The sequence below is a fragment of the Phoxinus phoxinus genome (assembly GCF_949152265.1).
Source record: "Phoxinus phoxinus genome assembly, chromosome: 15".
Lineage (NCBI taxonomy): Eukaryota > Metazoa > Chordata > Actinopteri > Cypriniformes > Leuciscidae > Phoxinus > Phoxinus phoxinus.
In genome coordinates, this window is record NC_136890.1 from 28,068,603 (window position 1) to 28,096,238 (window position 27,636).

A 27,636-nucleotide genomic window follows, 5' to 3' on the forward strand; every position below is an offset into this window, starting at 1 on the left:
CTCGTCTCCAAAGTCTGAAACATTGGCATGGCTTTCAAACGTGGCCATAGTCCTGTGTTGATTTCTTAGTGAAATCTCACTCTTCTTACTCTGCTTCTGGAGTGATGAGTGTCAGCGGCAGGTAAATACACTTGCGTCATGTGGAGACTCTCGGTTGCCTAGGTAACTTAATATCACTCCGCCGCTGCTGTAGACTGCTAATAAATACAGGGAACAAAATGTAACTATTGCAATGCAATGAAAGGGTAGTTTGATTTCTAACATTATTCTCTCAACAGACATTTACATCGACAGTCTGGCGTTATCATTTATTTGATTTTGGTGTACTGTGGAGTGGGTAAAACAGTTTTTAATGGCAGGCTAGCTTATACCGTTGACTCGCGCTAGCCTAGCATCGGCGATCTATGCAACTGGAAGGACTGGATGAACATTTTTGAAAACTGTCTCCACTGATGAATAACAACTAGGCTAACTTGAAAATGAGGTCCGATGTCCAAAATCCTGAACCACCCCTTTAATATAACAGCTTCGAAGTCATTTAGATGGTAAACAAACTCGTAGTAGGGCGAATCATCCCGATAGCAAAGCAGGGGTGGACGCCACTGGCAAAACCAGCAATACAGATTTGAGAGTTGGCGCCCCGCCAAATCTCGCGAGAATCACGACTTGCTTTACGGCACGACGTCACATACATCAACAACATATGAAACAGCCTCTATGGAAGACACTAGCACCTATTTCAGACATGAATCATGGCAGAGTCGACGAAGAAAACGAAGAGGGGATCAGGCCTTGAGTGCAGAGGCGGCTCTGCGTGAGTGGCATTTACGACAGTAACGTTAAATACAAGTACTCCACAACGACTCTAGGGGTCACTGTTTGACAAAAACGAAAACTGTATAGTATGCCTTTAAGGCAATTTTTAGAACTATATCTTTATCGTTATCTTTGTAGTTGTCGTCCTTGGTGTGAACAGGGCTTTAGGGGCCATTCACACAGAACACGTATTTAACATCAAAAGGTTGTTTGTTGGTCAGTGGAGTGAAAAAAAAACATTGGCTATGGAATTGGACGTCCTATAATAGTATTTTAGTGGGACTGGAAGAACTAGTTGATGAATACTAGTGATAGACCAGTATATTGGATGATATTTGGCCACTCGGTCAGTTAAAAGAAGTGTTTGTCTCACTTTGTTCAGTTCCTAGTGACAGCTTTGTCTATTTATTGTAAACCATTTCTGTTCATTATGTTGTTGTTTTGGTTTCATTTTGAGTAAATATTATGTAAAATAAGTTTTCATTTGCGCGTTTGAGTTTATCTTTAACTAATTTGTATTCTCAGAATTACACTACCATTCAAAAGTATTTTTTTAGGCTAATGTTTTTCAAAGAATTGTCTTTTTCTCATCAAGGCTGCATATACTTGTACATTAAAAACAGTAATATTGTTAAATATTATTGCAATTACAAATAACCGTTGTCTGTATGAATATAATTAATTTCTGTTATTTTCAGCATCATTACTCCAGTCTTCAGTGTCACATGATCCTTCAGAAATCATTCTAATATGCTGATTTGCTGCTCAAGAAACATTACTTATCATTGTTGAAAACAGTAATACTTTTGTGGAAACCGTGATACACTGTGTTAAATAGAAAGTATAAAAGAACATACTTTAAAAAAAAAAATAGATATCTTTAATCAATTTAACGCATTCCTTGTGGAATAACAGTATTTATTTCTTACGTAATACTGACACTAAACTTTTGACCAGTCGTATATATTGGCCATTAGCTGTTTTTTTGTGTGTTTTTACTGTACAAGTTTCAGTTTTTCTTTATTTTAGCCCTGTGATGCTTTTCATACCAATTAACCTGTTATGTTTTTTATAAAGTAAATGACCTGAAGCTTTTTCAGTAGTCACGGTCAGTAGACGCCCTCCTCCCGCACGAATTGTGAACCCTGTAGATGCTGGCATTTATAATGTAATTTTCTAAAGAAATATCCATTAAATCAGGCATTGTTGTGAATTGGCAGTGCTCTCTCTCAGCCAGTACACAAGATCCTGGACACAAAAGACAATAATAAAATCTATAAAAACATCATCTTTTTTTTCTGGCAGGTGAATGCGGATGCCAGCAGGCTGAGCCATGCTGGATCGGGGCCTTCCCTGTCCCACGGCGGCCCACAGTATCCTCAGATAGCCATGAACAGCTGCAAGTACAATGGGGGCATAGTCAGACCACTCGGCAGTCTGGGGGCATCCCGGAGGAACCTGGCAGAGCTGGACTCTGAGACACAGCCTTTGCAGACCCTGCACTCTTCCGGCTTGGAGGTGGTGGTCTCCAAAGGGAACGGGGAAGACCCTAGTAAGCAGTCCAGCGAGAACCTAGTGAGGCAAAGACCCTGCAGCACTCCGCATAAGAAGAACAAGGACATTGGCTATAAACTTGGGCACCGGAGGGTGCTGTTCGAGAAACGCAAGCGCCTTAGCGACTACGCCCTGATTTTTGGAATGTTTGGGATTGTTGTCATGGTGACGGAGACTGAACTCTCTTGGGGAGTTTATACAAAGGTAAAAGTTCCTCAGACATGGATATTCTAAAGTTTTGAGTTGCCTCAAAGAGTTGTTGTACACTTAAAGGATAACTCTCACCATATTTTCGTTTTCGGTCAAAATGCCTTTTGAATGGGAGTGCTAGGGGTACTACAATGTCAAAATCGCTATTTTTAAAACACTAAGGAGGCTCGACACAACATGAAACTGTGCTTGAAGTATTACCAGGGGCTCTACACATGAACTCGAGCATTGACAACATTGTTTGTGTACACAGAGTTAACTAAAAAGAAAGATTTTGAACAACTCACTGTGTTTCCGTCCGCCGGCATTTTGTCAGTCAAAAGTAGTCGATCTCCGAATGCAACGTAATGAACTGACTCCATGTGAGGAAATGTCATGAACTTGTAATTCCAATGAAAAGCATGATAACTTAGACACTTAGCTCATGGCAATATCTCTAGCTTTCCATCTTTACTCTCCTCATGTTACGTTGCATTCGGAGATCGACTACTTTTGACTGACAAAATTCCAAAATTCTTTTTAGCAAACTTTGTGTACACAAACAATGTTGTCAATGCTCGAGTTCATGTCTAGAGCCCCTGGTAATACTTCAAGCACAGTTTCATGTTGTTTCGAGCCTCCTTAGTGTTTTAAAAATAGCGATTTTGATGCTATCATTGCAGTGCCCCCCTAGCACTCCCATTCAAAAGGCATTTTGACTGAAAACGAAAATACGGTCAAACTTAAAAGTGGAGTTTCCATTCTAATTATGCTTTTACACAAATGTTTGACTCGGGTAGATTAATAGCCTAGGTTCAATTTTGGCGAGAGTTATACTTTAAAGGGATACCTCATCCTAAAATGAAAATTAAGTCATAAATGACTCACCCTGCTGTCTTTTCAATGCTGTTTGCCCTTCTTTCTTTTATGGACCACAAAAGGAGAATTGAAAAAAAAATCACGCTTGTGCTCGTCCATATAATGGCAGTTTAATAGGTTTTTAAAGCTTTTTTACAAAGTCACAAAAGTATCACAGAATGATCCCTGGCGACACATGCCTTATATTCCAAATGTGTTTGGTGAAAAAACTTAATTTTATGTATTATTTAACAAAATCCTTGACCTTGGCTGTTGGTCTTCTGTGCATGGCTGCACGACGTGCAGTGCACGTTCATGAGACTCTATTAGCACTGCAGTTCACTCCAACTCGCCCTGAAAAAGCACACAACTTGTGAGAAATCAAGATTGACAAAAACACGACATAACACCTTGAAATCTCTAAAAAAGTATCCGTGTATTTCATTCACTGAGTCAAATATCACCGGACTGCAACTCTGTTTGTCTTATACAGTAACAGTTGACAGATACGAATGCGATAACTTCTTGTTTCGACAAACACAACGGATATATTCACTTCAGAGAAGAAGGTAGGCCTACATGGGTTGTATTTCATGTCGTGTTTTTGTTAATCTTGATTTCTTGATAACTTGAGTGCTTTTCCTTGGCCAAATCCCCAAAAACCTAAAACTAGACAACAGACCATCAAACCATCTTAACCGGCTGGTAAAAGATGGTTTCTTCTGCAGGGTGACCACCACAGGTGTAGTTCATCACATCGCATTAACTGTTATAATGTAACCACTAACATTCAACAATCAGAACAGTTGCATCGCAGCAAGTTCAAACTAGACGGACATTTAGAGATACGGTATACAGTCATACCACTTATTACACAGCATTTCGCCCCATAAATAATTATGGAGATAAGAGATATTGATTTCTGATTAAACTGTTTTAAAATCATACCTATCTTAGAATCCAACAGTTTACAAAACAATAGTCACAAAATGGCAGCAGCTGTGTTTGTACGAAACAAGAGAGAGCGAGATACTGGATGGCATAATTAAATAACTACACAAAATATTGATTCGACTGAGTTTTAATAATTTATTCGCTCACCAAATGCAAAACGATGTATAGCGCTGCTGACTTCAGTAACCCGGATGAGCCTGCGTTATCTGTTTTGAGCGGTTGTTATCTGGGCAACATACCGCTGGGTGGCGGGATTGACCAATCAGTATTTCACAGAGCCATGTAATAATAACTAGTAAACTAGTACAATGGCTTCAGTAATTTAAATAAAGCTGACATAAAATGGAATTTAAATATTAGATGGAAAAAAACTTAACTTAAAAAATTTGAAATGTTGCCTTGGCAACTAATTGACACAAATAAGTGGGGGTACTAAAATTACTAGAACTAAAACTGAAATAAAATGAAATCTATCTATCTATCTATCTATCTATCTATCTATCTATCTATCTATTTATCTATCTATCTATCTATCTATCTATCATCTATCTATACAGTATATTCAAAATAATTCAAAATATTAATACATACCGGTACTATAAATAACACTAAAAAAACAGTGTATGAAACCTAACAAACATATTTTATGAAATCCTTTGCTTAAAAAATGTTCAATGTGTATTTCTTTCAAATAAACTACACTTTATATTTTGTTACTTAATTCAATTATTAAAAATTGTAGATTTTTTTTTTTAGTGTGTACCAAGTGCAGAAATAATATTTGAGGGTGCTGTATACTGGTATGTAGCTGCAGGCTATTGGCAGTTTGCATGCTTTTTTTTGGATGTTGGATTGTTGAAAACAGACTTCTTAACTACAGTAAATTAATTAGCATGACTTTCCTGTTCAACCTGCTTCACTAGTAAAAACCATTTTGGTTAATCAGCATTTTTTCTTGTAAAGAGAATGGCTAATCCACAAGTTAGACCAGTGCTCAACAGCATAAACCTGAACCACCATTAAAATGCATGTGATGTACAGTGATGTATCTCAAGACATTGCATGTTGACCTCTGCAAGATCAGCTTTATACAACTTATTTCATCCTTACTACTTTGATTCATACCATGTAATTAAATCCTGCAGCATATTGAAGTCTGGGATTGATCCATTTATGATCATTTAAAAACACTAAAGGATGCATTCATCATTGACATCTGCTACTTTGTGTGCATTTGCTTAATGGTTGGAGGCATCAAAGAGCATCAATCAATCAATGAAATCTTTATAACACTTTCTTGACCATTACATCGTGTAATTGTTCATATAAGCATTTGCACACTTTCACTCCAAGGTTTAGCTTACCGGTATATACAAAAGGGCCTGAATGAGCTAATTGGTCTTAATTATATCCTTCCTTAATTATTTAAGGGAGCTTAATAGGCTCAGCTATAGTAAGAGCAAGAGATCTTTAATTTGAGTTGTTCTCCTCGGACATTCAAAAATGCTATTTTTGAAAGAAGGGATGATGATTGTGTATTATCATTGAAGACATTTAAAGGGTTAGTTCACCCAAAAATGTATATTATCCCATAATTTACTCAGCCTCAAGCCATCCTAGGTGTATATGACTTTCTTCTTTCAGTAAACAAAATCTGAGTTATATTAAAAAATATCCTGGCTATAGGCGATGGCCATTCAGCACATAGTTATAGCATCTAAAGATTTATATGCCCTCAGTTTCTCTTTACGCTCGGTTTCTCTATCGGGTAGGTGTAGAAGTCAGGCCACTCAACCGGAGGTAGCGTTAACGTTAATCCTGTCAGATCGTCCATCCATTGACTGAGCGTGTACGGGTAAGCCAATCTGGTTCCGTTCGTTAAAATTAACTTTTGCAAATAACAATCGCAGTCCTGGACCTTGAGTGACCTTGCACATTAAGATAAAGTCATATTTTCTCCAGTCATTGTTAAAAAACAAGCTAACAAAACTTGCAAACTAACGTTAGTGAAGCGGCCGGAAGGATCGTTCTGCCAGCACCTAAGCTCCGCCCACAAAAAACGTCACCATGTTTATTAACTGAAAAGGGGTCTATAAAGGACTTCTGAAGTATTGCTTTTTTGTAAGAAAAATATCCATATTTATAACTTTATAAACTATAATCACCGGCTTCCGGTCGGGTCAGAGGTCCTCAGAGGAAACCAGTGATTATAGTTCTTTTATAGTATTTTTGGGTCAAATAACTCTTTTAGCACAGTAGGCCATCTTGTCAATCCAAAGGACTTTGGGTTGGTTCAAAGTCTCTGTTTAGCTCTGTTTCCAAGCCGGACCATTAAAATTGTCACCTACAAGGTGTCATTCTCATATGGTGCTATGGTAAATCTGTTTGCAGATTCTTTTGCCCTAAGTGAATGGCTGGCTCAGTAGTTAGCAAGACAATCCCTGGGGAGCTTTCTTTTTTCTTTTTTTACCTTCCCCTAAAGCATTGTTCAATGCCTTAGCCAGCACAGCATGTTCCAGTGTATCAGCAGAGTCAGAAAGGTTTAATGAGCTCCAATTGCACTGATCTCATAATGAGGATTGTCACCCAGAGAGAAAGAACAAGAGCTTAGATTGAGGGACAGAAAAAGATGATTGTTGGTAGTTCCTTTCTAGTCACGATTGTGTGTGAAAAAAAACTCCATATTGAACTTATGGGTGTGCTTTGTGCAGTAAAATTAGTGTTGGCTACATCTGTTGGAATTATATGAACACACACTATATTTCCCTGCTGGAAGAAAAAATCAACAAGCTGGTTTTAGATGGTCTAGTTGGCCTGGAGCTCCTAGATTGACAAAATCAGTCTATAACCAGATAACAGACCAGGTTGGAAGACTAGCTTAAGATGTTTTCAGCCTGTTTGGGAGATTTGATATTAATACCGTTCAAAGTTTGGTGTCTGTATTTTTTTTATTTATTTTTTATTACTGTAATACTTTCATTCAGCAAGGATGCATTATATTGATCAAAATTGTCAGTGCAGACATTTATAATGTTACAAAAGATATCTATTCAAAATAAATTTCTACCACTAATTTCTAATAAACTTTCTATACATCAAATATTTCTTTTTGAACATGGTTTACACAAACATTTTAAGCAGTGCAACTGTTTTCAACATTGATAATAATAAAGACTGGAGTAATGATGCTGAAAATTCAGCTTTGCATCACAGGAATAAATTACATTTTAAATTTCAATAATATTTCATAATATTACTGTTTTTACTGTATTTTTGATTAAATAAATACAGTCTTACTGACCATAAGAAACTCCTTATAAAAGCATTAAAAAATATTACCGACCCTAAACTTTTGAACAGTATTATATACTACAATTTCCCAACCAGGCTGAAAGAACATCTAAAACCAGTCTGCAGCTGGTCCTCCAACCTATTCTGTTCTCTGGCTTTATATATATTCAAATATTTAGTCATGATGATGATGTGAATTCTTGGGCTGAACGTGGAGTGCTAATTTGCCATATTGGTTCCATTGGGGAATTTTTTTAAATAGCAGTTTTTTATTTATGAGTAAAAGTTCTTTCAAAACATAAGTTGTATTGTATACATAAACTACAACTTCCACAAGTATCTTGAGTTTACTTGCTGGACAAATCAGCAAAACTTTTTTAGTCTTTATGTGACAACTTCTTAGCAACATTAGGGGGAAAACTGTTTGACATTTACTTTTAAAGTGGGACTGTGTGTAATTTCTGTTAGAACAACAAGTAATATTAGCCACAGACCTTAATGTACTCTTCAATTATTCTAAGTAGTGGTATTCTAAAAATTACATTCTCAAAGAAATCTATGACTCAAAAATGCTAATTCTTCCTGGTTTTTAGGACTGCTCTATCTATATAGTTAGCTTTCATGCATCAGAAATAGAAAAATAATGAATCATGCAGTTGAAATTCCACAAACCGCTGTATGTTGCATATAGCACATGTTCAAGACTTGTGCACACTATACTGTAGCTGTCAAGAAATTGTGTTTGTCTATCCCTCGTGAATACATTTGCTCTTGTGGGCAACATTAAAGTAAAACATAAAGTGCATTAAATGCATACGTTTTCTCAGTATGCGTGTTCCCTGGGAATCAAACTGTCATTACTGCCATTTCTAACACACACACACACACACACACACACACACACACACACACACACACACACACACACACGCACGCACGCATGCACACACACACAAAGATCAGCAATATGAACATAAAACTTTCAACTAATGTTGTTGTTTTTTTCCACTTTCTCTGCAGGAATCCTCATATTCATTTGCACTGAAATGCCTTATTAGCCTCTCCACTGTAATTCTGCTCTGTCTGATCATTATGTACCACGCACGAGAGATTCAGGTAAGTAGCCAAGTCAGCCTTGTAAGCCATAAACTAGAGTAGAGCCTAAAAGATTGCAGAGGAAACACTTATGCCAATTCCTAATGACTTATAGTAGCAGCAGAATGAAAACTTGCCCTGGCTTTTGTAATTCCTGATATCTGCATTCAGTGTCGGTGCCATTTTACCTATCCATTAAAAGGTCTTTATACAGAAGACACTGATTTTGATTAATGATGGTATTACAAGTGGGGCTTATGGCTAATAGGAGATGTAATTCAATACAGGCCTGTCAATCAGTTGGTTTGTGGGCATTATTTAATGACTTGGAACATCAGATGATGGTCAAATTACAGAATGGATGAACAATTGAAAACCTTTATTCCTGATTGAAACAAAAGAGAAGAAAAATCCATATCATGGTCATAATACTAAAACCACAAAGAATGTTTTTTATATAATTTATGTATTATTATATTAGACTATAATAGATATAATTTTAATCTATTATATAATATCTAAACATGTATTAATTACTGAACACACACACAATAATCTCAGGTAAATCTGTCTTGTTTAAAAAATGTTGGCATGTTTTAATGGAAAATAAGGCAAAAATGTAATATTTTTGGCAGTGAAGATCATAGTCCTGTTCTGAGAATCTGTTCATTCCTTAAAAACATGTCCCTGTCTAACGTCTAGCTCTTCATGGTGGACAATGGAGCAGATGACTGGCGGATAGCCATGACATACGAGCGTATCTTCTTCATCGTTTTGGAGCTGCTGGTGTGTGCCATCCACCCTATTCCAGGTCAGTACGTCTTCACATGGACCGCCCGCCTGGCCTACACCTACCTACCGTCTGTGGCGGATGCAGACGTGGACATCATCCTCTCCATCCCCATGTTCCTGCGGCTGTATCTGATTGGCCGAGTCATGCTCCTGCACAGTAAGCTCTTTACGGACGCCTCGTCACGCAGTATCGGAGCCCTCAATAAGATCAACTTTAACACACGCTTTGTCATGAAGACTTTGATGACTATCTGCCCAGGCACAGTCCTGCTGGTTTTCAGCATATCATCATGGATCATTGCTGCCTGGACAGTGCATGTCTGTGAGAGGTGAGATAAACCTTTGATTTCTTAGGGACGCTGTTTGTACCTGGAGTATTAAAGGAATATTCCCATTTTGTTCCGAACCTGTATCATTTTCTTAATTCAAATGTGAATTAAGAAAAAAAAATTATTAAAAAAATCCTGGCTGCTCTTTTTTTCTCATTTCCATATAATGTAAGTGAATGGGGACTGGGGCTGTCGAGCATCAAAATTTAAAAAAAAACAAGCACCATAAAAGTTGTCAATTTGACTCATGCACTATTTTCCAAGTCTTTTGGAGTCATTAACTACTTTGTGCAATGAACAGATCGAAATTATAACCTGGAGCCAATGATGCTGATATACTGTTTTTGTTGTCCGTACAGCTTTTGTTGTCCATTTCAGAGTTTAGTAGAAGTAGGGGAACAACGTCTTAAATTTCAGTCTTTTCTTCACTCAAAGCTATCAAATGGCTACAGTAGTATTGAAATATGGCACATACGTCATATTGATTACTTGTATGGTATTTTATGTTGGTTTGTTTGTCATTTTAAATGGTTAGTTCACAACAACAAAAAATTTATTTTAATCTATAATCATTTAATCATTATTTTACTCACCCTCATGTCGTTCTTAACCCGTAAGACTTCCGTTCATCTTCAGAACACAGATTAAGATATTTTTAATGGAGTGATTTCTGTTCCTCGATTGACATCTGCGCAACTACCACTTTGATGCTTCAAAAAGTTCATAAAGAGATAAAACTCCATATGAATAGTGGTTTAGTCCAAATTTTCTGAAGAGACTCGATCACTTTATATGATGAACAGATTGAATATAGGCTTTTATTCACTATTCACATGATCAGCGAATAAAAACAGAAGCTCAACTGCATAACACACGAGAATGTAGCGAAACAACTGATGTGTGCGTTGATGAATAGTATGTGAATAAAAGTCTAAATTAAATCTGTTCGTCATATAAAGTGATCGTGTCTCAATTTGGACTAAATCACTCAATTCATATGGATATGTTTTACGAGCTGTTTATGAACTTTTTGAAGCGTCAGTTGCGTAGCTGTCGATGGAGGGACAGAAAGCTCTCAGATTTCATTAAAAAGATCTTCATCTGTGTTCTAAAGATGAACGAAAGTAATATGGGTTTGGAACGACATAAGGGTGAGTAAATGATGGGGGTATTTTCATTTTGGGGTGAACTATCCCAGAAACCCCTTTTTTAAGTCCCCATTCACCTCTTATTATATAGTAAAGAGTGGCCAGGATATGCTTCCGCAAAGAAAGTCAGTTATGGGTTTGAAATAACATGAAGGCGAGTAAATAACGACAGAATTTTTATTTTTGAGTGAATGATTTCTTAAACAATTTATGTATTTTTCCCCCCCATCATATGCAGTTGGTCAAGACCCTATGTTGTTGCCTTTATAAAATGTGATGTGATGTCAGTGGCAAGCGGATGTGTGCGTGTTTCATTGTTCACGCGTGTTTTGTTCTATGTTTCTCCCACATGGCTGCTGCTGGATAGGGGTCCAAAGTGAGTCTGTGATCTGCAAGGAAAAACTATTACTTGGCTCTTAGCTTCTGCTCATCTCTCTTGATGAGCTATACTGGCAAAGCGGCAATTTGCTGGCATCCTGGAAATCCCAAATTCTTTTCTTTTCCAAATTCAGATTCATTTGGTTTTTTTCCTATAAATGTTCGGGCATCTTATAGCCTTTGTTGTAGAGGGGTCTTAAGTGTTAGGTAATTACATATTTGAGTCATTCGTTGGATTTTGGGATTTTCATGCAGCTGACACCATGTGTCAACATGGTGGTCATCATGTTCATGGCAGCCTGTTCTTTTCCTAAAGCGCTGTCAGATATTTGACCTTTTCTGGTGCTCTAAAGTGCTATTCTTACCAAGATACCATCTTGACCTAGACCGTGGGGAAGAGTAAAGATCCAGTATGTTGTCATGACCCATAAACATAGAGAGAGCAGCACAGCTATGCTAATCAGGTCATCCTGAGCCCTTTAGCCAGGTTCTGCGCCCACTTCTTACCCATTAGACTATGTGTGCTACATCATCTGATATTTCTTCACTGCACTGCACCACAACAATAGTCCATTGTGTATGTATGGGTTTCCTTCAACTATGGGCACTTTTCACTTCTAGAATATAGACACACACTATTCACTAACAATGTCTAACAGCTCACATAAATGTACCACAGCCAGGAGGATTTTTTTTTTCACCATTTCCACAAAGTCTTATTATTTAATAGCATTCTGTGGATAAGTTTTGTGCGTCCTAAGTACAATTACATTTTCCAAAAAAAAATGTCCACTCATAATTACAATATGGTTGAGTTGTCAATTAAAAATAATTTAAATATGAAAAAAAAATTGTTTGGTTATTTAAATGGTTTATGATGGCTTTTCATATTTTATGACTGAAAATAATTATTTAAATGATCCAACTAATTTATTTATTTATTTCTATACCTAAACTCTTCAGAATATCTCCTTTAAGTATCTTTTTCACTCTTTCACTTCTCACACTTTTTTTTCCCACCGAATATTACAGCCTGGTTGTGTTGTTAGTTTTTTTTTGTTTTACATAGTAATTTAGTACACTAAGGTAAAACATTATCAGTTGGTCATGATGCAACTGAGGACTGGTGTATTTTTTTTACATAAATCATTTTTTTAATTAAAATTTAAAAAAAATATTTTGAACAAATTAAAGTATTAGTGTATAAAAATGTAAGAATATTGTTATATTTGATTATTATATATTTAAAAATACTATATTTATGATGGTTGTGCATATTTTATGTCTAAAAAACTTGATCTGTAACCAGGATAAAAAACAAACAAAATAAAAGTGCAGTCAAAAGTCTCCCCATTTACAACAATAAAAGCGCCCACAGTTGTAATACACTCATATATCCAATGAAGTAGATTTTTTCCCCTACCTCATTGACTTTTTTCTTGTTTTGAGAATAAATCTGAAAAAAATTGTGGTGTTTATACTTAAAACAATAAAAAAACTAAACACAAAAAAACCATAATGATACAGGTCTCTCATTATACAGTTTTGCTTCTCAGATAAATTGATCTTGTTTTAAGCATGCCTACATATCGTTACTGGAAAGCAAGACAAAAATACAGATTTAGAAAGTGATTTTTTTCCACTGAGGTTGAGAAAAAGTGCTGAGGACACCCCAAGAAGCTAATGTGCTAGTCAGGTGTCATGCTAGCTTGTTATTTTTCAGTATTGTCATGTCCTGTGTGAGAGTTACAGCGTTTGAATCTGTCGGAGGAATGGAGAGGTGCTTTATCAGCACCTTCGGAACCCTCTGAGACTGTATTTCCCTTCGCTTCGCCTCTAAATGGCCTCAGTTACCTCCTCGCTTTAAATCATCTGTCGGCAGGCTAGTCGACAGGCCTCATTTAATAGCACTCAAGCTAATGAGTCCTCAGTTAAATTCATGGACATAGAAGCTGGAAACTCACTGATTGATTCATTTGAACATAAATGTAGAGTTACCCCGTAGTCAGCACATGGACTGTTCATGCTGTTGGAAGATGGATTTGAGGCCAAGGAAGTCCTCGTTTTGAAACTTTGACATCATCATCCTCATCACTTTTTACTTATTTTATCCTTTATGTTTGTTTAAGGGTGTTTGGGGCGAGTGTTTCTTGAACTGAGTAGACTGTTTTGTTATGAATGTTTTTATCTGAAAGAATCAACATAGATGGCATTCTGTTCCCTTAACAGAAATTTACCATGGTAACTAACCACAGTATCACCAAAATACCATAGTTACTGTATTTTTTCTTTCTGCTGTACAAACACTATACGAAGCTTTTGAAACGTTTCTGTTTACTTTTGATGATAATGGCGGCGGTGAATATCAAATTAACACAGTTTTATTCCAGTAGCAGTTACTGTAGTAAGTGGCGGGAATTGTGGTTACCTTTGGTAAAATTCTGCAAGGGTTGAATCTATGTTTAAGATTCTTTGATGTGTACAAATGAAGCTCTCGGAACAAGTGTTCTCTGATTTGAGATAATGCTAAAGTGCCTTTGTTGAAATCAACTGCCTGAATGCTCTTGTGTGCTCCATACTGTCAGAGCAGTGCATTATCTGAGTTCATGGCAGCTTTGGATTTGGTTACACTGCCAGCATGTTTTTTTCCATATACCCTCTTTATGCTTGTGTAATGGACTGTGACTTCCACAATAGTTTTACACAGACGCATTCTCCACACAAGACCGAGCTAGAACACTGGGGGAAGAAGAGCAAGCCATCTAATGGGCCCTGGCTGCCCTCTCGATCATACGAGCAGAATATGGACACCACTGCTTTGAAAATATGTACACAAAGGCACCTTGATTTATATTTGAGCTGTCCGCCTTTTATCCAGTGCGGTCAGGCCTGAATATTGATATATGCTGCTGCATTCAATACTTATTGATATTCTACTTTAGGTCATTTTTAAGATTACCCTTCAAATGTAATTGGGCTTCTCAAAGACCCCTAATGTGAAGTGTACCTGGCCGCTGATTCGGACAGGTCATTCTTTATGCTTGAGCCGTGCTACAGTGTCCATGTGCAGTGCTGTTCAAATTTCAGGGGAATATTTGTAAATAGCTTAGCTTTTGTAAATATATAATTTAGTATAGGACAAATCTATGAAAATATGATTGCAGCAGCACAATCGTATCAAGTAGGGGTCCGAAAACCTGGAATGAGCTGTGAGAGTTATTATAATTTTTTGGTTCTTTTTGTTTGTCAACATAGATGTAGCTACAATTGTATTTATTCATTTATTTAAATGTTTTTACATTTTTATTTATTTTAATTTTAAATTAATAAAAAAAAAAATCAGGTTTATTTTGTTTGTCAGCATAAATGTAGCTAGTATTATATTTAATAATTTGTATCAATTATCATTTTTTATTTCTATATTTTTAATTCGCTTTTTTATTTTATAAACTCGTAGTGGGGTCACCTTTAACTTTTCCTTTTTCCTTTTCTCTTTTGTGATTGATTCTATGAGGTATTAGTTAGTCACTCTTTTGAATTAATCGCAGCTTTTTTTCCCTTGTTATTTTATCTCACCAGATACCATGATAAACTGGAAGTCACCAGTAACTTCTTGGGAGCCATGTGGTTAATCTCCATAACCTTCCTGTCTATTGGTTATGGTGACATGGTGCCTAACACGTACTGTGGGAAGGGAGTGTGTCTCCTTACTGGAATCATGGTGCGTCTCTCTTTTACCCTACTAATTATGTACAAGTCTTACATTAAATTCTATTTTTGAGACATTTATGTCCTTGTGAGTTTATCTGCATATATTTTACAGTTATTAGTGTCCACTCAGCCATAACGTCATTAGGCCATAAAGCCATTTTGTGGGGGAACTGTTTATAAAAAAAAACTCAAGTCTTGCATTAAATTCAGTTTTTGAGACATTTACATCTTTGTGGGTTTATCTGCATTTTTTTTTACTGTAATTAATATCCACTCAGCCATACCGTAGTCAAGCTGTGAAGCATTTTTTAGAGGAACTGTATATATAAAAAGCTATTATCTCTCAATGGCCCCGTTTACACCTGGTATTAAGATGTGTTTTGGTCGATCGGATCACAAGTGGACGACGCTAAATAAATACAGGTGTAAACGGGGTCTAAAAAGTTTTGAGCTTATTCCCTTTCGAACACTTCCAGAGGTAGTTGACAATGCATTCGACCAGATTGCTTTCGTAGTGTAGCTGCTCATGTGTTCGAATGCTTTCGAACAGCCAAAAAAGACCGGCTACTGTCCGCCTACTGACCTAATGCATAAACATTATGGGACAAAAAAAAGATGAAAAACATACCAAACACTATTTCTGATTTCTAACTCACTGAGTTCAGCGTGGTCTTGCAGCTGTCAGAGCAGAAACAAAAGCTGCTGCTCCCTGTTTCTTCATCATCTCCATGCGCGTTTATATGTAAATTACATAAGCTTACTTTGTACATTAAATCGAAATTTCTGTAAAAACCAATACATTTACGTAGACAGGGCCTAAGCTTTTTGTTGTGGTCTGTGTTTTTTTCAGGGGGCCGGCTGCACTGCCCTAGTGGTGGCTGTCGTAGCCCGGAAGCTAGAGCTCACCAAGGCTGAAAAGCATGTCCATAACTTTATGATGGACACTCAACTCTGCAAAAGAGTGAGCATGTTTTAATATACAGAATTAACTGACATAACACCAGCTAAGTGAAAAGCAAGCAAGTATAAAATAAGTGTTAAATGGAGCAGTCAAACTCACTGCAAAAAGCACTTAATGCCAAATGTTGACTGTGCATAAGCTGTGGAAACTAGCCAACATTCACTTGATGATATAATTTTCTAGACAAAATCTGGCAAGCATATCTCACCCATATCTCTAATTCACCAGAACACGCCGTGTCTACAACTAGCACTTAACACTGTATTTCAGGAGTGTTCACTTTAATATTGTAATGTTGCTGTAAGTTCCCAGACATACTGTTACCTGTACCTCTTTCTGTCTAGCTGTACTGATGTTTTAAAGTGAATATTTAATATAATCTTCTTAACTGGACTTCATTTGCTGACAGGTGAAAAACACGGCTGCTAATGTACTCAGGGAAACATGGCTAATCTACAAACACACAAAGCTTGTGAAGAAGGTTGACCATGCCAAGGTCCGAAAACATCAGCGCAAGTTTCTACAGGCCATTCACCAGTACGTATATTCGCAACTTTTAATTTTTGTATTGCTACGTTTGCTGTCCACCTTTTTTTATATGAGATGAAAGATTAATCTAAAATGTATGGTGATTTAAAACTGGAATTAGTTCAAGTTTACTCTTTCCAATTTAGGGAATCTATAAATAAAAATGTATATGGAGTTTTGGAAACTGAATTGAACCTTTTAGACTGGATAGACTGAACCTCATATTTCCTTCCTAATGTATTATAATTATTTACAGCATTTTTTGTAGGGATGTGCCCGAAGCTGAATATCATGTTCAGAAAGGAAATTATGTGTACTACGGAGCCCCTAAAGGGACATGGAGATTGGAAAAAATATATATATGAGATTTTGCGTTCTCTCGCAATTACCGGTATATAGTTAGGTAATAATATTGTATATAATTTTTCGGTATCAGGAAGCCGCTATGAATATGCAGGGTTAAAACATTTTTTTACTTTTGAATGCTCGCTTTTTACTTTCACTTTCCAATTTCCAATCACGCGCACTCTGTGCTGACTGCATATTTTACAAGATAAGATATTTGTCAATGACGCTCTGAAACTGTTGCGCACTAAATCCTCCTCCATCTCTGATGTACTGTACTGTAGTGTAACCGACTACCACAGTAAGCCTAACCATGTCCCTTTAGGGTCTCCGTAGAATGCGTTCGTCATTTTCCATGCCTTCGGGCACATCCCTAATTTTTTGTGAGTTTTACCTGTCAGATCATGGGCTGAAATCTGGAGAATTGCTTAGACTAGGCTTTCCACGGTACTTCAGTACCAAGATGATGTTGAAAATAAAAGAAGTGAGGATTAGGGTTAGTTTATTGAACAAGCCACATAATTGTGTGCATAAATGACCAAATGCACCTTTGTCGTGGCGAGATGATAATGTAAAAACAGTCGGGTTGTATTAAGTGAATGTAAACAGGCAAAAAAAGAGAAGATTTTTCTCAATATCGGACCAGTGCATTGGAACTTAGTGTACATGCAGCCTGCCTCTGTCTATTATGATGTTATTAATCAAACAATAATACTGGCGAGAAAAAACGAAAACCCACTCACTGCTATTAGTTATTTCTTTGTTCTTTATAACTGACTGTTTACTGGAATAATTCCTTGGGAAAAACTTGATGCAACGGTAATTGAGATATATTTGAAGGCTACTTGCCATTGCTTTAATTTAATTTGTTTATATTAATCTTTAACCTCTTATATAAAAGAATGTTCAACGGAATATAATTTTTTAGTGTGAAACTGGTATAGAGCATAAAGAAATATCACTGGTGTTGTAGACAGTAACCTGGATACTTGAGTCGCTCTCAGCTCACCCAGAATAGTGTTTACCTTCAGCTCATGCAAAAGCAATGAAGAATTTTTCACTATTTATGGAAATACCTTGAAAAATTGAAGGGAGACAAAAATGTTGCTAAATGGTCTGGCGATGCAAATCAAATGAAAAACAAATTTTTTTTTTTTTATTTTTTTTTACTCTTGGTGTGCAACTTGAGGTTTTTAAAAAATGTATTCTGTGTTCCATTTGTTTTGCCTTAAATCACTGCAGAGCTCAGAAGTAAGTCATGTCTTCTCTCTTTCCTTACCATTGGAACCTCTTTTCATTTTTACAAGTCTTATTCAGCAATATCAACCAACATGATGAACATTTGAACATTCAAAAACATTTGAAGCTGGGCATCATTTTTGTTTAGACTTGATATCCCTTAAGGATATTTAGACAAATGAGATTTGAATGGTTTACCAACCTGTCAAGGTACTTGAAAGGAAAGGTTCTTCGCATCTTCTCAGCTTCAAATTTATCAGATGCCACAATGTCCGAAATTCATTCATCTAGCCTGTACCAGATTTCCAAAGAACACTGCACTTTGATCCTTTTAGTCGTACCACCATGTACAATCTGCTAGTCTGGTGGTCTGCAGTGTTTTCTTGCAAACACAAATCTATTGCAAATCATTTGTATCGAGATGCGTTTAGAGAAATACCAAATGTGAATGTTGAGAGACTGCATGAGACGTTCAGACACAAGTCAGCATTTGGTACTCGTTTCCTTTCACTTGTTTGATTCACTTTTAAAAGGGACCGTTCACCCAAAAAAACAAAATTCTGTCATTATTTACTCACCCTCATGGTGTTCCAAATGTGAACGTCATACTGATTTGTGAATGAATTATGAATGACTCTGAATGAATTGAATTAAATTGAATGATCTGTTTGAATGATCTGGTCCTTATGCATCGTATTCACACAAAAAAGAGTGACCGGTGCATTATGCAAAATTTGTCAAAGAAAGCCATACAGATTTGGAACAACTTAAGGCTGATTAAATGATGAATAGAATTATTTTTTTTGGCTGAACTAATCCTTTAAGTGCAGTAACATTTTCTGGCCGTGTTATAGGTTCTCTGATGTGAATCGCCAGTCCTGCTTTTGTTTGGCACACAGTCAAAGTGAAAGCGCGACTGCTGAGCACAACAATTCATTTATAATGTATTTGGCCTTTACTTTTACGAGACCACATAAACATTCCCTTGCCTAATGCATACAATCATAAAATTCTATAAATATCTGCACACGAAATGCTTTGTAAACTCAAATCGGCCCGTGTTTCTCGAACTGCGGAGAAGGCAAGGATATCCTCTGGAGTGCAGGGAACTATGGAGGTCTGGGTACAGAAAAAAAACAGACCAATTTTGGCCCTCCCAAAATTGAGAGTTCATCTTTAAAGCAGTACAAGCACATGAAAAGTACAAAGTGTCCACCTTTTATTTTCCATAAAGCTTGCGCACTTGAGTTTTTCACACTTGTTTTTTTGTTTTTCGTTGGGAGGTAGAGTTTGAATTAAATGGATGGTTGGGATTGGTTTAGGTTGCTTTAACTCTGTAGAAGACATTTATGGTATTTTTGAAGAAGCCATCATGTTATGTTAATATTCTGCATGCGAGTATCGTTGACAAGCATTTTTCTCAAGACATTTTCTTAAGATCTGACAAAAAGTTCCTCATTCTACTCTTACTAAACTCTCCTCGCCGCCTTCCCTGTCCCTTCCGGGTTTTGTCCATGCTTTCCTAGAGGAAAGCCCAGCTAGAGAGTTTCTGGTGTCAGCTTTCTGAATTCACAGGCACTGAAATATTAGGTTAATGCTAATTCATCACTACTAGCACATCTGTCATTACCATGGACCACAGACCATGTGTCCAGCACATTCAGTTCATCTGTTTGCACATGTTACACTGGCTCCATTCTGACATGATATAATGAATGTTTTCAGCTACATCTCATTGAGTTTTATTGTCTGCAGTCTCAGTGCTGACTTTACAAAGGTGGTGTTCGAGGTGTGTTTTCACACATTTTACACCGTTCTTGTTACAGTAGAGCTGTTTAGTCTTGACGTCAAGTTGTAGGCCTGCCTACCAGCTGCCAAAAAAATTATAATGTGTTGCATACCAATTTATGGTTTATGATTTACGATCACAAGTCTGGTTATATATTGTTAAAGTTTTGTCAAAAATGTAAACGTATATACATACAAATTTAGTGTCAATCTCAAACTAAAATCTCTTCTTGACTCTTTTGAAAGAACAGTTGACTTTAAAGCAACTTCATGGTTTTAAAACATTACAATGTATTTCATGCCTTTATTACTTCATAATTGTCTAACTGCATTTCATTACTTTCCATTCCACTTTGCTGAAAGTTTCTTTCTGCATCAGATCACCATTTAAAAAGCTCTGCAGCACAGTTTCTTGACTTTGAGGTAGTACTACAGAATCCATATCCATATGCTTATGGAGTTTTGGACGATGCCTCAATTGTTGTTCTTTTCAATCCTTTCTTTTTCATTTTACCTCCTGTGGCTGAATAAGTTTGCATGTCTGACTGGACAAAACTGGAATGTAAATGTTTGCATGTGGGCATATCATGTAACGGGGGAAACATTCATAATGCGACACTTTAGACCTTCTAGATTTCAGCCTAATTATCAAACTCTGTTTCTTCCTCTTTTCCCTGCTCTTTTCATTGACACCCCATCATAACCTCCTGCACTTCCTTTTGCACTCCTCCCTCTATAAACTCCTGCCTCCCTTGTATATCTGTGTGTCTTCTTTCCTTGCGGCCCATCTTGTTTTCTCTGTCTGTCCACCTGCTCCCTGGCTTCTTTTTTCCCAGACTGCGAAGTGTGAAGATGGAGCAAAGGAAGCTGAATGACCAAGCAAACACTCTGGTGGACTTAGCAAAGGTGCGTACTGTATTGCTTGTTCACCTTAGTAGATTTATAGTAATTGCATACTAGTTGTTTAGCATGGTCTTGTACTGTAGGGATTGTGTGTATTCGACTATTAGGTTTTGTATGTTTTAGTAGATTATAATTTCAGCAAGACAGGCTATATTATCTACACTACCATGCAAAAGTTTGTAGTCAGTAAGTTTGTAGTCACTTTTATTCAGCAAGGATTCATTAAATTGATCGTTTGAACGTGACCGTTAAGACTTTTATAATGTTACAAAAGATTTCTATTTGAAATAAATACTGTTCTTTTTAACTTTCTATTCATCAAAGAATCCTGAAAAAAGATATATCTCAGTTTTCACAAAAATATTAAGCAGCACAACTGTTTTCAACATTGGTGTCTAAACCAATATAAACTGTTTTAATAAAAAATATAATATACAATTTTTTAATTTCATTTAAATATTTTTTTTACATGTTTTTGTCTTAATTTTGTGTAAAATTAAAATTAAAAATAAATTCTGAATGCATAAAATACCCTACTTCATTTGCCAGAGCGCACTGTGTTGAATACCGCATCCCACAATGCAATGCACTCGACCTGAATTTTCGTCATGAAAATTGCCTGAAAGTCATCATGAAATCAAAATTTACCCTATTCACTTTGTTTGCGCACATTACTAGTCTTGTGGGGAACAATTAATCCATGCAAGTTTACACAGAAAAAAAAATAGTTTGTTGTGGTCTTGATCTTTAATCAAAATCTGAACATTTGCTTCCGCTCTGGAATGCCGTTCCATCTCTGATGACGTCAGTTTGACAGCTTGTGTTGAATATCCTTAACTACTCCCCTCCAACCGTCAGTTTTCTATGAGCGAGGGATAGAGAGGAGGTCCGCTAAAGTAAAACCCTGCCCTCTATTCAATATTCCGTTTTACTTGGAAATGCGTCACAACACTGGAGAAAAGTCGATTGCAACTTTTAGTTCACAGGGACTTTAACTGTCATTTTACCATCTATTTCTAGATCAAACTCCTAGAAATTTTTACTCAAAATTGAATTAACCTTCTGGTGGTCTTTTATAATTTTAGACTGAAACAGTTATGTTTAGAATTTATATATATATATATATATATATATATATATATATATATATATATATATATATATATATATATACATACACAGTGGGGAGAACAAGTATTTGATGCACTGGCGATTTTGCAGGTTTTCCCAATTACAAAGCATGTAGAAGTCTGTAATTTTTATCATAGGTACACTTCAACTGTGAGTGACGGAATCTAATCTACTGATTTTTAAGTAATTAATTAGCATTTTATTGCATGACATAAGTATTTGATACATCAGAAAAGCAGAACATAATATTTGGTAGAGAAACCTTTGTTTGCAATTACAGAGATCATACGTTTCCTTTGGTTCTTGACCAGGTTTGCACACACACTGCAGCAGGGATTTTGGCACACTCCTCCATGCAGACCTTCTCTAGATCCTTCAGGTTTTGGGGCTGTCGCTGGACAATACGGACTTTCAGCTCCCTCCAAAGATTTTATATTGGGTTTAGGTCTGGAGACTGGCTTGGCCACTCCAGGACCTGGAGATGCTTCTTACTGAGCCACTTCCTTAGTTGCCCTGGCTGTGTGTTTCGGGTCGTTGTCATGCTGGAAGACCCAGCCACGACCCATCTTCAATGCTCATACTGAAGGAAGGAGGTTGTTGGCCAAGATCTGGCGATGCATGGCCCCATCCAACCTCCCCTCAATACGGTGCAGTCGTCCTGTCCCGTTTGCAGAAAAGCATTCCCAAAGAATGAGGTTTCCACCTCAATGCTTCACGGTTGGGATGGTGTTCTTGGGGTTGTACTCATCCTTCTTCTTCCTCCAAACACGGCGAGTGGAGTTTAGACCAAAAAGCTCTATTTTTGTCTCATCAGACCACATGACCTTCTCCCATTCCTCCTCTGGATCATCCAGATGGTCATTGGCAAACTTCAGACGGGCCTGGACATGCGCTGGCTTGAGCAGGGGGACCTTGCGTGCGCTGCAGGATTTTAATCCATGATGGCGTAGTGTTACTAATGGTTTTCTTTGAGACTGTGGTCCCAGATCTCTTCAGGTCATTGACCAGGTCCTGCCGTGTAGTTCTGGGCTGATCCCTCACCTTCCACATGATCATTGATGCCCCACGAGGTGAGATCTTGCATGGTGCCCCAGACCGAGGGAGATTGACCGTCATCTTGAACTTCTTCCATTTTCTAATAATTGCGCCAACAGTTGTTGCCTTCTCACAAAGCTGCTTGCCTATTGTCCTGTAGCCCATCCCAGCCATGTGCAGGTCTACAATTTTATGCCTGATGTCCTTACACAGCTCTCTGGTCTTGGCTATTGTGGAGAGGTTGGAGTCTGTTTGATTGAGTGTGTGGACAGGTGTGTTTTATACAGGTAACGAGTTCAAACAGGTGCAGTTAATACAGGTAATGAGTGGAGAACAGGAGGGCTTCTTAAAGACAAACTAACAGGTCTGTGAGAGCCGGAATTCTTACTGGTTGGTAGGTGATCAAACACTTATGTCATGCAATAAAATGCAAATTAATTATTTAAAAATCATACAATGTGATTTTCTGGATTTTGTTTTAGATTCCGTCTCTCGCAGTTGAAGTGTACCTATGATAAAAATTACAGACATCTACATGCTTTGTAAGTAGGAAAACCTGCAAAATCGGCAGTGTATCAAATACTTGTTCTCCCCACTGTATGGTAATGTTATGTTTTAAATATTTCGTTTTTAAAATCTGAATGTTTCCCTTTTTTTTGTCAGAAAATTTGCTAAATCTATTTGCAGGTTTTTTTCCATGCCAGTGGACACCATTTGTATAGGTGATTCTTATTTATTCATGTCTTTATGTGTACTTATTGTGATTATTACTTCCTCAGACGCAGAATGTGATGTACGACCTGGTCTCAGAGCTGCAGGAGCGCAGCGAGGAGCTGGAAAAGCGGATTGGTAACCTAGAGGCAAAACTGGACTCCATAAACATCAGTCTGCAGGCTCTGCCTGGCCTGCTCTCACAAGCCATACAGCAGCAACAGCAACACCTGCTGGACGGGCTGACCCAGCGCGGATTCACCTTCACCAGACCCTCCTCGCAGACCTCCGAACGCTCCTGGGCGTCATCCGTGCACCGACGGAGATCACCTTCTACCGCACCACACACGTCCTCGGATAGCGGCTAGCACGCTCCCACACACTCAAAACCATACTCTAAACCTACACACACACTCCTACACACCTCTGTCATCAACTAACACTGCTAAATATACTTTTAGTACTAAAACGTTAACAAGAATGACAACTTCAACACACTGGAATAAAATGTAATGAATAACACATCATGGTAGAGATATGGTTTATGTTTAGCCATTGTATGGCTGTTTAAAGTTAGCTTTTTTGTAAAGCCCTTGTATAGTATGGACTGGATTCAGACTGCAGGGGGTGGAATGGATTTATATAGAGAGATATATAGTTTGGAAACAGAGCATTAAATGGAACTAAACCCTTGAAAATAAAGAGGACTGAGAAGGAAGGAAAAATGTGAGAGAGAGGAAGTCACTGGAGCGACTTCCTGTCCATGGCAGTTTTTGAAGATGTAGGCTACGTTCACATTAGCATACTAGCATACTACTTACTGTTGCTGCAGTATATATTTATATACAGTGTACAGTATGCAAATTTTCTGTGTGCTTAAAATAACCTACTACATTTGCCAGAGTGCACTGCATTGAATACCGTATCCCAGACTAAACTGCGCTCGACTTGACCTATTTTCAGCGTGAACATGTATTTCTAGTACTCCAAAACAAGACATTTTTACTCAATTTAATAAACCCTCTGGTGGTGTTCGGGCACTTTAGACCGAATTGTTTTACTTTACTTTTTTTTTTTTCTGACGGAATGGTTTGAAACTTGGTAAATTTTGTTGCACTTACTAGATTAATAGATAAAATGTGGGCATGACTAAAAAAGGCTAAATGGTCTTAAAAAAATAGTCACCCTTGTGATCGTCGCAGTCAAAAAATGAGCCATAGGAAATTAATTGGAAATATAAAAACTTTGAAAATACAGAGCATATTTTGGAGGGCAATCAGCCACGATTAATATATATAGCCTATATATATATAAAAAACTCACTATTAACTGAAAATAATATAAAATATTCTTTCTAATAATTATTTTATATAAATATAAATTAATTAATCTGAATATAGTCTACTTCTATTCTATTCCTTCAAAATATATGAAGAATTAATATTATTTAAACAAAGCATATCAGATTTACTAAAAAAAAAAAAAGGTCTGATTTGGCTTACGGTCTGATTTGACTTCCAAGGATCACAAGTGTGAAGTCGAAGTGAAAAATACCAGAGGGTTAAAAGTGCTATATGTAGCCTATTCCAAAATGATAACTGGATGCGACTCCGAATAATGCACATTCGATGGAATTTTCAAAAAATAATACAGTATATTCTGCAGAGTATTCAGTAAGTACTAAGCTGGTATTCTATTCCGTTGACTAGAATCTCATAGAATTGTTGTTGAATTGTCGAGCTCGTAGGAGTTGAGGAAGGGCCTTTGGAAGACCAGTGATCAGGTTGATTAATCATTACTAGATATTTAAATGTAACCAAATATTAGTGAATACTAAAAACAACCAAAGATTACAAATTATATTCAAATGCATATTTTGCAGACTAAACACTTCAAGCCAGTCTAATTCATTGGATAAATGTTTTCATGACACTCACCGAACACTTTCTATTGTTGACTTTCAAGTGCTCTCTTTATAGCAATAAACAATACAGTGCTATAGGGATTCAGAGACCTTTTTACAGCAACAGCTGTGACCGACTCTTTTGTGTTTTACAGGAGCCTGCCACATAATAATAGATGTCCAATCAACACTAAACAAGGTTCAGGCTGAGCTTCCAAGGGTCCTTCTAGCTCTTTTAGCTCAAGCAATCTTCAAGACAGCCTGGGGATGTGATGTGATGTGGAGGGAATACTGTACACCAAACCCCCTTGCATGTTTCAATGCAAACGATGATGAAGATAGTATGGTTTTCTCTTCATTTTTCCTTGCTTTTCCTTTCTCGTTTTTTAACAGAGATTCCTTTTTTATTATTTACCTAGATTTTTATAGCTTGTAGAGGATATACAAAATGTTTCCGCAGAGTGGCAACATAGTTGATAACATGCATTCCTTGACCATGTCCAAAGACTTCAAAAAATTCACCTAAACAAAATGTAGAAACGAACCACAGGAGATGAATCCAACACTTGGATATCATTACCACTTACACGAATTTACCGATTTGGTTCCCAGTTCTAGGTTTAGAACGGAAATGTCAAGATGTGATTGTCATTACGGGTTTGAAAAACAGCAAACTGCCTTTACTGTGTGTCTTTGGCCTTGTTGACCAAGCTGTAGCGGATTTACTTAATGCTGGGCTCCAACATAAAGAAATAAATGAACAAATCCACTACCTAGTCAGTGCGTTTTTATCTACTTTGTCTTCGTTGGACATGTTGTCTTTGCATTAACCCTTTGGTCCGTTTTAGGACAACAGCCCAAGCAGCAGCAGTGACGCAGGATGTGGGGCACGACCTATAAATAGCAATTCCCACTACTCCCATTTAACCATAAAGAACTTTTGTGCTGAAGAAAATGGACAGCGTTTTAGGTCACTCTGAACGAGGCACTCAAGTGCTTTTTTCTCTCATTCTTCATCCATCCATCTCTTTCCTGACTCTGACTTGGCTCAACATTAAGTTTGACTAGTCCATTTGAAGGCTAGGATTGCAACCTTCTTGTAATATAGTGACGTTATTATTTATGATCTATTTTAATGGGCTTTTTTTTCTTTTTCATTTTTCAAATTGCAATTCTGGCTCTGACTTGATTCTGATTGGTCGATCGCGCCAATTGGCTGACCGCTTGTATTTCCTAAATTGTTGTAAAAATGTCATCAGAGCACTTAAGTGTAATTACTGGAATCAATGTTATGACAGTGTTCGGTGTTTTGAATTTGTACACTAGTGTTTTTTTGTTTTTGTTTTTTCACTGCGAAGCTTATAGGCTAAATGTCATAGGCTTTATGTGATAGGCCTATAGCCTAATAGGCTACTTTATGCTTACACATTTATTTATTTTGCTAGTTGCCGTGTAATAAGCGGCATAGCCAGTTACATCGGGTCGAACACCGGTGATTATTGCAAAATACAGTGATTTTGTGGTATTGGCCGGCAAAATACATGATCTATTACATATGCAGTTGTGAAAGTTGATATATTCAGTCGGTACAAAGGAGTGGGTGCTGTGATCTGGACAAACCTGTCTCATCTCGCCCTCATTAATATTCTTTCTTGTATTATGTCTTGTTTTAGTAATTGACTTCAGCGCTACAAAGCGCTTCAGTGACACACACGGCATGCATAAACATGTGATCAAAATACAGTTAAATGCAAATGAATAGCTGGCCTACTCAGAATGAAGATCACTTTCCCAAATGGTTACAATCATATATAGGCTACAGACTGTGCCCTATATGGCATATCACTATGAGTAGGCCTATAACCTACATTTTAAAATGAACTGCAAAATGTAAGGCTGAAAAAATAGGTTTACTTTCCTCAGAAATCACTGCCTTTTGATATAAAAAAAATTTGCTCAGACCCCACAAGTTGTGAA

At 37.1% G+C, this 27,636-nt stretch overlaps 1 protein-coding gene across 1 annotated transcript in view; it reads left to right on the top strand.

The window, feature by feature from the left end:
* kcnn1b (potassium intermediate/small conductance calcium-activated channel, subfamily N, member 1b) overlaps positions 1 to 26,971 on the top strand; it is a 38,972-nt gene extending 12,001 nt beyond the window's left edge. The window contains exons 2-9 of the mRNA XM_079638618.1: positions 2,122 to 2,574; positions 8,683 to 8,778; positions 9,460 to 9,878; positions 14,984 to 15,125; positions 15,966 to 16,076; positions 16,486 to 16,613; positions 20,813 to 20,882; positions 23,825 to 26,971. Of these exons, the coding sequence (XP_079494744.1) occupies positions 2,122 to 2,574; positions 8,683 to 8,778; positions 9,460 to 9,878; positions 14,984 to 15,125; positions 15,966 to 16,076; positions 16,486 to 16,613; positions 20,813 to 20,882; positions 23,825 to 24,124 (1,719 nt within the window). The 3' untranslated portion in view covers positions 24,125 to 26,971. The remainder of the gene's footprint in view (positions 1 to 2,121; positions 2,575 to 8,682; positions 8,779 to 9,459; positions 9,879 to 14,983; positions 15,126 to 15,965; positions 16,077 to 16,485; positions 16,614 to 20,812; positions 20,883 to 23,824) is intronic.
* Positions 26,972 to 27,636: the final 665 nt, after the last annotated feature.